Here is a 13,652-nt window from a genome sequence, read left to right on the forward strand (position 1 = left end):
TTCCCAATGAGACAACGACCCATCAGAGACCAATGACGAGGATGTATCAACAATAGAGCATTGTGCGGCCTTCAACAATGAACCAAATCCATGCCGTATATTAAGCTATTATATGCTCCGTAAGCAAAACGTGAAACAAATCAAAAGAGAAAATCAACGACCTGATTTTTGATGAAAACAATAAACTAAAAAGAAATATGGTCGACAACCACCAAATTACAGGCTTGGGATAGGGACATTAAGAATGATGTGTTTTTAGCTCTCAATCCTCTATTAACTTGAGACAGATTTGTAGCAATACAATGCTAGAACTAACTATAAAAATCTGTTTGAAAAGGCTTGGCAAATCAGATCGACATCAAGCACACAAATAAGAAACAAAAAAGACTTAAAGCACAAGATACCGATGTTAGAGTGCTAGAAGTTTTTGCATGTTTATTTCAAACGTATTGCATTTATTGTAAAACTGCCGAAATAGCATACTGGTGAGATTTGTAAAATAATACTTACATATGAACAAAGACATTATCTTAGAAAAAATATTTGGCAGCAAGGTGTCATACATAAGGATGTTTATATGGGTACACAATCTTCAGGACCAGATTCAAGAGGGTACACCATGCGAAATTAACTTTTAAAAAATTGCATTCCTTTGAAGCGGTAAATTTAATTTCGAATCCTCCTGATCAAGAAGCCCTCGTTATGCAACATTATTTAAGTTATTATTTCAAACTTCTCTCATGAAGTTTAAACATTTTATATTGAATAACCGGAATCCGAATTGCCAAAACATTTTACTTCCGTCACTATTTCGCATAGCTGATGTCATTGATTTCAAGTACCAACGGACAATATAATAAAAATACAAAAATACAATGCTCTGCATATGAAATCTTTATTGTAATGTCACCTTAAAGTTACCCTTACTTTGTCTCTCGTTGTTCTGAATATTACCAATAATTGTATCTTAGTCTATGTCATAAGTATAAACTTCAGTTAATCTTACTTTAGCATATCCTGGTCATATCCATATTTTCTTTTTTTCAGTTATTATAATATCTTGAATATATTGATAAGTCTCTTCGTTGGTTTAACGTTTAAATTGTGTTCTTTTTTCATTTTTTTCATGTCGGGACCTTTTATAAGGCATTGGATTTGCTGATTGTAGAAGGCCATAAGTTGACGTATAGTTTCTTATATCAACGCCATTTGGTATCTGGTAGATAGTTGTTTCATTGACAAAAATACCACATTTTCTTATTTCAAAACTGTCATCTATGGCTCTTTGTGTTTAATGGAGAGAAATCGGTCTTTATGTAATTCACAAGACCTTTGTCATTTTACGAGTGAAACAATTTTTCTAAAACAATGTCATTGAACCATTCACTTTAGAATATCCTTTCTATTGTCAATTTTTGCATAAATTATACGAATAACGTTATCATGGTTGTTCATGTTCATCGATTACTTTATTTCATATGCATGATACATGAATTAGAGAACTGATTTCATATGCATGATATATGAATTAGAGAATTGAACCATGACAAACATGAACTAAACCATGACATTACTTAACTAAATCATGACACCGAATATCTTAAATATTAAATAATTTCTAAAAGTGGCATTTTTTTTAGAATATTTGAAAGACATTGGACGTTATTACGAATAATGTGTTATTACATGCAGCGAAAAAAAACCTTTTTTTTTGTAAAATACAGAAACGCAACTTTTAATATTGACATACGTAAGCGTTATTTTGTGTCATGCTGTTACCAATATAACATGTGATTTTTTTCTTTTACAAACATAATAGCAATAAACAAAGTTAAATACCAGGCACATTTTTTTTCAGAACTTCTTTTGGAAATAAAAATAATCTTCAAACGAAACGTATAAGCATGCTTGACATTATTGGTTTTATGGATATAAAAATGTGGAAATATAGATTCCACCACTACATCAAGTGTATTACGATATTTCTCCACTCTACACAGTTAAATTTTAAAATTTAAATCGCGAGGCTTGCCGAGCTTTTTAAATATTTAAAATTTAACTGTTGAGAGTGGAGAAATATCGTAATACACGAGATAAAGTGGCGGAATCTGTTTCTCTAATGATTTTTAGACGATATCTAAACAAAAGTTTATCCTTCCTTTTCAAAGATTTGCAGAAAGGTGAAATGTTCCTGTTTTTCAACATTCACAAGTGACAACATTCAAAAGTGGAAAATTTTTTCCTGTTCAAATGTTTGTCTTGTGTACACTGAAATCGATATCATGTGTTATATTAAGCGCGCTTATTATGTATATGTCACGCTACTACTCACTAGGCATCTTCGCCAGCCTAAGCTATTTTTTAGAACGATATTATATATGTTACGCTCTTACTAGGAGGATCATCAGAGGTTATTATTTAGCACTTGGGTATTATATATGTCACGCTACTATTCACTAGGCATCTTCGGTAGCTAAGGTTATTATTTAGAATGATATTACATATGTTACGCTACTACTAGGAGGATCATCAGAGGTTTTTATTTAGCACTTAGGTATTATATATGTCACGCTACTATTCACTAGGCATCTTCGCTAGCTAAGGTTATTATTTAAAACGATATTATATATGTTACGCTACTACAAGGAGGATCATCAGAGGTTTTTATTTAGCACTTGGGTATTATATATATGTCACGCTACTATTCACTAGGCATCTTCGCTAGCTAAGGTTATTATTTAGAACGATATTATATATGTTACGCTACTACTAGGAGGATCATCAGAGGTTATTATTTAGCACTTGCACGGTATTATATATGTCACGCTACTTACTACTCAAAAGCAGGATCAACGATTATTATAATAAGTTATCTGATTTATAACAAAGGAAGACACGTTAGAAAGAAAACTATGGCAACAGTAATTCCAAATTACTTTCAACTGTGCATAATGTAATACGCTGAGGATGTTATGAAACGAAATGGAAACATATTATGAAATAATAGTTTTCATCGACAGATATATTTACCAAGCAGACTGTATCTACTAGGGACTATTGGATAGCTAAACATGTCTACCTTGCAGATCTACAATACTTCTGTATTGCTTGTGTGGATTAATCATTTTTACACAAAATGAAAAAAAATAATAAGAGAAAAGAAATAAAGAAACTATATATTCTGCCTCTTATAAACGTCCATTATCACTGAACTAGTATACATATTTGTTTAGGGGCCAGCTGAAGGACGCCTCCGGGTGCGGGAGTTTCTCGCTGTATTGAAAACCCGTTGGTGGCCTTCGGCTGTTGTCTGCTCTATGGTCGGGTTGTTGTCTCTTTGACACATTCCCCATTTCCATTCTCAATTTTATTAAGAATTGCCTAGAACAGAATTGGTCCAAAACTGAAAATGAATACATAGTACAACCAATAAAAGAATTTAAGAATTTCTTTTTTAAAGTCGACAAACAACAGTGATGAAACCATGGCAACTGAAAATATCAAAGGAGAGGCAAACCTATTGCTCACTTACTGAAAGTGTGTTCATATAAATAAAACATATGACGAAACGATAACGAATCAACAATATTACAAATATACAGTGAAGAGTTACACTATGTGCAGAATTGGCATGATAAGAGAAACCAGTCCATTACAACTTAAAAATGACGGAACTTAAAACATAACATGTTTTGTTTAGATTTAGAGTAAGTAATGGATAATGAATTGAACACAAAAAAATAACATTATAATTTTTATGAACAACTCGAATTTACATACCCTGCCCAAATTTAAAGAAATGATCTTGGCATTGCACAAGGTCATGTTTTTCTCTGACTGTTAATGACGTCTTTACACTAAATCCATTGGATGTTCGATGTGTACTGATTGATATTTTAGTCTTAGATATATGATTTTTTAATTAGTTGTTATTGGCTTTGAACTAGCTGTCAGTAACTTCGAGTACTCTCAGATCTGTACTTAGTGTCCTTTTTGTTGTTAGGGATGAGGGATGGATAAATACCCTGCCACGTCCACGTTTGTTCTTATGTTGTGCTGTTACACCACTGTCCTAGGTGAGGGGAGGGTTGAGCGCTCAAAAACATGTTTAACCCCGCCACATTTTTATGTGCCTGTCCCAAGTCAGGAGCCTGTAGTTCAGTGGTTGTTGTTGGTTCATCTCTGTCTTATTTGTGTTTCGTTAATTTTTTTGTTACAAATTAGGCCGTTAGTTTTCTCAGTTGAATTGTTTCATATTTTCATATCGGGGCCTTTCATAGCCGACTATACCGTGGTGAACTTTGGTGGATAGTTGTCTCATTGGCAATCATACCTCATCTCCTTATTTTTATATATAAAATACTGCCTCTTATAAATGATAGTGTATGGTTCTTTATTTCTTAATTTGTTTGAAAAACATCGTCCAATCAATTAACAATAGCCACATAGGAGACGAGAAATATAATAAAATATATTATCAGTAAAGACAAAATTCGACTGTATACTTTAAAAATTTTAAAACTGAAGATGGACATTAAGTATTGCCTAGAAAATAATTATTTCAAAACTGAAAATGAAGGCAAGATGACCGTAGATGAATTTGGCTGCATGCTTTTTAATGTGCCTTTTGGTCAGAAAGCTCTTCACTTATTTACATCATTCGCTTCCGGATGTTTGAGTTTGAGTGTTCCTGATAAAGGTAAGCTTACCCTTCCGGAGCACCTGAGATCACCCACAGTTTTTGGTGGGGTTCGTGTTGCTTAGTCTTTAGTTTTCTATGTTGTGTCATCTGTACTATTATTTGTCTATTTGTCTTTTTATTTTTGGCCATTGCGTTGTCAGTTTGTTTTCGATCTATGAGTTTGACTGTCCCTCTGGTATCTTTCGTCCCTCTTTTAGAAAAGCGCTTCCGACTCATAATAAAAACAAATTGTTATTTTCATATTCAAACATAACATTTTTTCCTCGAGATTTGGGGTAAGTTCTTTATTTCTAAAATAGCCGCATTTCTTGATTTGTTTAAAAAAAAATCGTCCACGCCAAACAATTCTGTACCAGGCAGAAAATATAAAAATTCATAATTAATGTTACATATAGCTTCCTATTGTCAACTATCCTTTCTAGGATAGTAATAAATCCTAGTATTCATCCCCTGCATATCAAGTGCATGTATTTCAGTTGATATAAAATGCCTAAGGTGTGTTCATCTATATGAAGACGTCAATATTATAAAGGTGTTTACTTAAAACTCAAAAGATATCATCAAGGTTGAATAACTCAACACAATACTTTACTGCATTTGCGATCGTCAAATCCACAATTGACGGCGGCAAATCTTCACAACTAAAGCACTGCCATTCCTTAACTGGTTTATCATTACTTTGTCCCGGTGTTTCAGGCTATCAGAGACATGTTTATTCTGTTAAAAATCATAAGCATCGGTATCCTGGATGAAGGTTTGACACCTGCTATATTAGAAAAGTTTTATATTATTAAACGAATATTTTTAAGGATTTGTATTCCGTGAAAACTTGATCACATGCACATTTGTAATTACTCAGTTTGCACGCGTCAATACTGTTGCGTTTAGCTAATCGTAGGTCAAAAGCAGCTTATTGCACAGGGCATACAGCATGTTACTAAAAATACAGTCTAGAAATCCCCAATTTTACATTGTTCATGCACCAGTTGTTGATTAATAATATAACAATTATAGCCTTTGGTTGAGGCCAATACGATGTTATATCGACCCAGAGAAGCATATCGACTTCGGACTTCGTCCTCAGTTAATATGCTTCTCTTAAGTCGATATAACCTCGTATCGACCTCATACAAAGGCTATAATTTGTATATTATTGCACGACGTTTGATACATGCAAAACAGAGGATAAGAAATTTGTTCTCAATTTATACGTATTTGCTGAAAGGCAAAACAGAACACGAGAAAAAATAAGAAGAAAATAAAACCCAATGTTATATCGGTATAGATAGCAGTTTTGTTGTAGGAGAAATATGTTTCTCGTTGCGATTTGCTTTGTTTTAAAGGTGTACCATATGTTTTATTTTCTTGCTCATAATTAGAAAAAATGCAGAAAACATATAAAACAAATGGTTGCAAAATCTTACTTTTGAATGATAAAATATATTTAGAATTTTATAACGCACGTATATGCTCACAATATTGTTTTTAAACGACTGTTATTGTAATTTTATTTCATGTTTATATCTATAGATATGAATGAATCTTGATTACTTGATACCTCAATGTATTATATTCCTATTTTCATAAAGTAATGGTAAAAAATGAAAACAACACTTCATAAATTAGTTGCGTCCGAAGCGCTTTTCTTGATTTATCTTCACCAGGAACGCCCAAAGCAGATTGTTTGAAAGCCAAGGATGTCAAAGAACCGAAACAGTTGAAGAGCTTTATGACTTCACAGGACCTTAAAATGATAGCCAAATCCATCTTAGGTCAACTTTGTCTGAGAAGAGTTGAAACCTTAGTCCCTTAATGATTTATAAATTCATAAACGGACAATTTAGAAAAGTTGGTTATTAATCATGTCAGTACCGAAGTACTCACTAGAGAGATTATGATTACCCTCGGGGACTGATAAGACCACTTTATGGTACCTTGAATTCAAAACTTAGATTATATTATAAATCTATCAAATGCAATTTGTTCTAAGGTTTTTAAGACAATTTTTTTTCAGATATTTGTATTTATATTTTTGAATTGTGTCTAACATTATAAAAATAAGAAAATGTCGACCTTTTGCCAATGAGACAACCATCCACCAGAGACCAAGGATCAGGATGTAAACAACTATAAAACTCCTTCAACAATGAGTAAAAGCCTTTGAAAAAACGTGAAACAATTCAAAAGAGAAAACCAACAACATGATTTATGCTAAAACAAACGACAACCACTAAATTACAGACTTGGGATAAGAAAAAAAATGTGGTGGGGTTAAACATGTGTGTGAGTGTTCAACCCTTCTCTAACTTGGGACAGTGGGTTATCAGCACAACAGAAGAACAAATTTAAAAAATTTGACGGAAAATGTTTGACTCATCAGATCCGCACTTAGCACACAAAAATACCAACAAAAAGAATGAAAACACAAGATACCGATGTAAGAGTACTCGACATTTTTGCATTTAGCTTCAAACGTATGCATGCATTAAATTGCAAAGCTGCCGAAATACTAGTAGCCTAAGTTTGAGATTTTTTAGAACAATATACATATGACCAAAGGCCGTAACCTTAATAAATATGCTACTTCAAAGTGTCTTTCATAAAGATGTTCATATGAGTAAAATATCTATAGGACCGGATCCAAGGGGGTCCACCTTGCGGATTTAACTGTTTGATAATCTTTTATTGGTTGTTATAAGAAATTGCCACAAAAATTCTTTCTTTTTATAATGTTTCCTCTAAAAGATTTTGATAAGAAAAACAATTACATTATCATTCTTCTACAGTGGCAGATTCTAGATTTATCATAAGAAAAGGAGAAAAATAAGGGGCAACAGTAATGAATCACAAAATCACGTGTGATATATCGTAACTCTGGACAGATAACTTTTAAATTTGCATTACGCTCGGCAAGCCTCTTTTTTCAGTTTGAAAATTCAACTGTCTCGAGAGGAGAAATATGGTTGCACACTCAATGCAGTGGTAGTCTCTATTTACTGAGATTAAATTCACTTTTGATTTTTCTATCAAACAAGTCTTCTTTATTTTTAATTTTATATTTTATATTTATGTAGTTGAAAATATGTTTGATGAAATACTATGTGTAAAATACCAGGTCGATTGAAAATCAATATTTTCAAAGTTCATTTTTTTATGCAAGTATAATATTGCAATACACATCTTGAAAATACATTTTCAGGTCCTTCAAAACAATTCATAAGACATGCAGCTGCCGTCACGTGCCTGAAGTTTTTATTATTTGCATCTGCCAATAGTGAACCGTCGACGTTTATACTAAAAAAATTTTATGAATGGCAGATGTCAATTATTCATTGAAAAATTGCAATATTTTTATATGTTTTATGATTTTATAATAAATTTCTTAAGAAAGCTATATTTTTAAATACAGATGGTAGTTTAACGATAAACAATTCAACATTAAAAATATTGCGATTTTTTTTTTAAAGATGATTAAATGTAGGATGTTTACAACTTATGCAATATTATTAGAGTTAAATGATATATTAGCTTTCAACTATATTGACAGATCGTAAACTTGTAAATGTGTGGGTCATACCTGTGCAAATACCTGACATTACATAGGTAAACATTAGTATCGATCTACAATTATAGAAAGGAAATTATTATCATTCTTTGTTGATTCCAAGTTGATAAAATAAATCGTATTGCCCTTTTGTTGTTTTCAAATAACAATTCTACGGCAAATTGACAATAAACATTTGGACAATGACATTCGATAAAAATAATTAGATACGCGAATGAGATCATCATTAATCACCCGCCATTGATTTTTCAAACTGACCAATCAGGTGACAATATTACTATCACCTGGGTGTTACTTTCCTATTTGAACTTTCGGTTTACACAACGTTGTTAAAGCAATAGTGAATTGTAAACTAACATGCCCGTTAGATGGTAATGGAATTATAAATTGCTAATAATTGGAAAAACACATTGCGTCTATTTAATGCACCAGAAAATTACATAAAAGAGATGGATGAATTTATCTGATTTCTTATTAGTAAAAGTAGTGTATTGGAATTTAACTAGCATGGAAGTGGATGTATCATAGAAAATAATATTGGATATAACTCTATAGCACTGGAAAAATATTCAATTAACTGAAAATATTGTGACAGGTACCCTTTGACATTTGGTCAAGTACTATTTACATTTTTCCTATAAATTTATTTTCAACACAATGGATGATTTGGGTTCGAGTGATGGTGATTCGGACTGTGATAATTTTGAAGCCCTTTCCCAGACCAAAGACCCATGTTATAGATGTGAGAAGAGGGTCTACCCCGTAGAACGTGTGGATATTGGTGTTGTATTCCACAGACGATGCTTTAGATGCCGGGTTTGTGGAATACAGTTAACTCTGAGGTCTTTCCATTGGGACCAGGAGAACAAGCCCGATGTTTACTGCCAGGCCCATATTACCAAACTAGTTGGGTCCATAGATAAAGATTGTGTAGGCATTAAGTCAGCATTAAATGCACCGAAACGTGGACCCAATTCAAATGAACAGGTAAGTTGCTATTTTCATATGAAAATTTTGTCACATTGTATTTTTAAATTTTGGTTATTTTTAGCAGTTTAAATTTAGTTTGTTATTCATCTGAAACAAATATAATCTTTTGTACACTGACATGTAGTTACTAGTTTGTGTACAAACACTTAGGCCAGATTCAATATCTACTGTTAAATAATCTTAGCATCAACATAGTTTGTAAAGTAGCTTTCAAATAGGTATAGGCAAACACAAAATGTAGAACATTTCTTGTTCGTAAAGTGGCAATCAGATAATAAACATCAATATGTAATTATTGATGTGACCCATGCTACAATTTGAGCAAACATGTTAAAAGGCAAAATGATATCGTTAAGAATCAGCATTTGGACTGCAATTTCAAAAACAACATTTCATCTTTGGTATTTCTTGATTCGTTAAAAAGAACCCAGCCATTTAAAGTTGAGCGTACGTGCAAGGTGAGTTAAATTTAAAATCAGACCTGTGCGCTAAATATTGTATATATACTTAATGTTGTTAAACTCCAGAACAGCATCTTTGTGATGCTAGTATTGGTTAATACGTTATACATATATAATAACCTTTATCGTTGTTTATTCAACACAACAAAATGTGTATTAAATGATGCAATTTTCTTTGATATAGCTCAAAGGTCATCATGAATTAAAATCTTTAAGTCTGTAAAATTCTTACTTCAAATGGTCTTCATTGATTTCGTTTTGTTTTATTCGTTGCAAGGACGTATATTAGCTATAAATCCTTGTTTCGTGGTAAAAGAATTAGTATGGCATATTGGCTTGGGAATGAGGTTCCAGTCTGCGAGGACATATAAAATATTCAAACGTTTTATTAATAACTCATTTCCCCAATTTTCTCGTCCGTTTGATATTATTAATTAGATTAACCAGTTAATAAAAGTGATACACGTCTCATCCATAACTTCAGCAATAAAAGCTGACTGGGAACAAAGCATATTTCTCCCTGTGATCTACGGAACCAGACAATGACAAGGATTGATCAAACATTACGTAACATTTTTTGTTTGTCTCAGACTTAAATGAACATCATTTTCTCTAACAAAAAAAAAGTAGCTATAAATTAAACAGACTACAATTGCATCTGTTTCATTTTAAGACACTCTGAACATTACAATGAAATATTTATTATATGATGAATATTTGATAAAATTGATGAAGAGTTTATTTTTTTTGCTGACACAAAGTCAATTGGATGTTTTGTATATTATTTTATTTTGTTTATAGAGTTTTCTCATCTACATGTACATGCATCATAAAAACACACTTAAGATTTTTTTTCAATCTATTGACATATTTGTTTTGCGTCGTCAAATAATTTTCAAACCTTACCAGGCAAGCACTGTTAAAAAACACACAATAGAAGACTATATGCATATCAACAGTTTACCCCATTTTAATGTGACCTACCGAATAAAGACTTCAACACGTATGTGCTTACATGAGCAACACGACGGGTGCAACATGTGGAACAGGATAGGCTTACTTCCGGAGCACCTCAGATCACCTTCGTGTTGTTCAGTCTTTAGTTTTCTATGTTGTGTTTTGTATACTGTAGTTTGTATTTTGGTCTTTTTTTTGCCATCATGGACATGGCGGTGTCCGTATATTTCCGACTTATGAGTTTGAATGTCCCATTTGGTATCTTTCGCCTCTCTTTTTTAAGCATCAAAATAAATTTTGTTCAAAAATAGTTTTTTTTAAGTCGAGTATTATACATTACATATTTATTGTTTAAACCTAACTTTTATTTAGGACATACTGTGACTGAAACTCGAATGTCCTTTAAAAATAATAATTTCTAGTTTTTAAAAGATTTTCTGAAATAGTTTGTGTGTGTTTGGCCTCAGGGCTTAAAGTTAAACTTTCGAGTACGATTATTATAGCTTTTCCTTGTCCGTCATCTTATATCAACGTTTTTGAAATATAGACATGCGATACAAATTTGCACTGCTCACGACATGACCTCATCAAGTACATGTATGCTCAGCTGGTGACACAAATTTGTGAGGCTTATATACATTCTCATAGGTAGCTCTTATATTGTGTTGTTACACCACCATCACAGGTTAGGGGAGGGTTGCGCGCTCACAAAGATGCACGTTTAGCCACCCACATTATTTGTGTGCCTGTCCAAAGTCATGAACCCTTTAGTTAATCCTTGTCGTTGATTGCTGTCTGCCATATTTGTTTTCGTTTATTCTTTCTTTCCTTAATAAGGCTGTTGGTTTTTACTTTTGATTTGTTTCACAATTTGTCACGCCCGGACCCTTTTGGGGTTTATGCTTACTATATGGTATATACTTTGCTCATTATCGAAGGCCGTACAGTGTCCTATTATTGTTCCCATCCTCGTCCTTTGGTCTCTGGTGGCTAGTTTTCTCATTTGCAATCATACCACATAGTCTTGCTTACAAAAAAGACCAATTTTGCAAGCTTGAGGACGTTTCACCTTTTTGTTTTAGTACAATTAGATAATTAATAAATTAAATCATGAATCATTATAATCAATTTTGAGACACTCAGTGCAATCAAAGAGATATATGTATTTATCTAAACTATAAGGATTCGTTTCGGTTCGAAAGACGTGACAGAAGGTTTTCGTATACTCAGTGACATCACAATAACCATGAACCATTCCAGTACAGAATCAAAAGCATGCATTCATCAATATTAATTAAGCCTTTTAAACGATAATCATGTTCTATTTGCTCAGTTTGACACTGAGATATTTCAAATTATATATACCGAACCTTAAGGTAAATAAATCGATCAGAAATGAAGAAAAAGGTTATGCAGATAGCGATTTTCCAACTTTTAAATGTTTTTTGTATTATATGAGTCAGTTGCGACACCTTGCAAATTTTCTGATTACTTGATTGTTTGCGGTTTGCTGAACGTCCAGTTGCAAATATTTCATGCATATTTAGGACGATACAGATCGACCACTTAGACACAGCGTCTTCGAGTCAAATTATAAAGTTAACCTTTTGACAGTCGACACTGATAATTAACTAATTATAATTGCACCTACTTAGTATGTGTAATACTATGAACAGTACATGGATTCCTGTAACCGACATTTCATTAGAACCGTCTCCGAATGGATCATAGAACTAGTGACGTCAAACCATTGATCTTGTTTTCTTAGTCACCCAGAAAACGATTTACTTTAATTCAGGTGAAAAAAATGTCATGCAAAACAAAACAAGAATGCCATGAGTCACAGGTGACAGTGTCTGAACAAACAGAACATGATTATGGATAAAAGAGAAAATGCTTAATTAATATTGATACTTGACTACTGACAATTCTGCACTTAAATGGTTCGTGATCATTAAACAAGAACTGCCAGCACGTGTTACGAAACCAACCAAATCCTTATAATAACTTAGATTAATTAATGTCACAGAGCTAAGATAAATTATGGTTTCTATGTCGTTGTTCCACTTAATGATGTTATGACAACGAGTGCGTATTAAATCCTTCTGCACTGATAGTCGTAACAGATGATACTTCAGATGAAAACGATGCCCAGTTACTGTACTTGGAGAGATAAGCAGGACCTGTCCTATATAAGTCCTAACAGCAATTGTATTAAGGATTAAAACCATGACTCACTGTTTTCGCCGCAAAAAAAGATAAAAATCTTCACAAACGTGTTTTTGCTATACCGGCTTTGAATATGCTTTTTATAATAAACAGACTTCGAAAGTCATCGGTTTGAAACACCAGATGGTTTAATTTGTTGCAAAAACAAGAAAACATAAAAATGGCGATGGAGATTTTAAATATTGATAACAAAATTAATACCTTTATATCTTCTTCTGAAAAAGAAAATGTTTTCTTTTGTGTTAAGGCCACAAAAATATCTTCCTGTGGCCGCTGTGTCTCGAAGTCTGACTGCTCTTCAATTTATTTACCAAAGCGGAAGCAAAAGATAAATATCAAACTTGTACCAATCTTAAATACAATACAATTTTTTTTGTTCCGTTTATGCATAAATGGCAGTACATTATATTACGTCCTAATATAGTTATCAACCTGTCATTTCATATCAGAAATTAATCAAACTGTTGGAAATATAACATTAAAAAAATGGCGCAATAACATGAAGTTTCCACAACCGTCGCTTAAATTATCCAGATCTGATGAATTTTAAGATAAGAGTTGATTGAGCTTTGGTGGGAGAATTAAAATCAATCTGTTATAATTATCGCATGACAGATCTTAAATGGAGTTAAGCTCTTAATGACTCGGTAATGAGACCCAAGGTAACTGACACAAATAAAGTTACGCGAGATCTCGTAAACATCCATAACACAAAAGTTATAGAATACATTTCTTGCAAACGATAATT

General features: G+C 32.6%; 1 protein-coding gene across 1 annotated transcript in view; it reads left to right on the plus strand.

Moving 5' to 3' along the window:
* The first annotated feature begins 8,546 nt into the window (after nucleotides 1-8,546).
* LOC127710441 (hillarin-like) overlaps nucleotides 8,547-13,652 on the plus strand; it is a 32,644-nt gene continuing 27,538 nt past the window's right edge. Inside the window, exon 1 of the mRNA XM_052216279.1 lies at nucleotides 8,547-9,254. Within this exon, the coding sequence (XP_052072239.1) occupies nucleotides 8,925-9,254 (330 nt within the window). The 5' untranslated portion in view covers nucleotides 8,547-8,924. The remainder of the gene's footprint in view (nucleotides 9,255-13,652) is intronic.

This window comes from Mytilus californianus, unplaced genomic scaffold (genome assembly GCF_021869535.1).
Source record: "Mytilus californianus isolate M0D057914Y unplaced genomic scaffold, xbMytCali1.0.p SCAF_8, whole genome shotgun sequence".
Classification (NCBI taxonomy): Eukaryota; Metazoa; Mollusca; class Bivalvia; order Mytilida; family Mytilidae; genus Mytilus; species Mytilus californianus.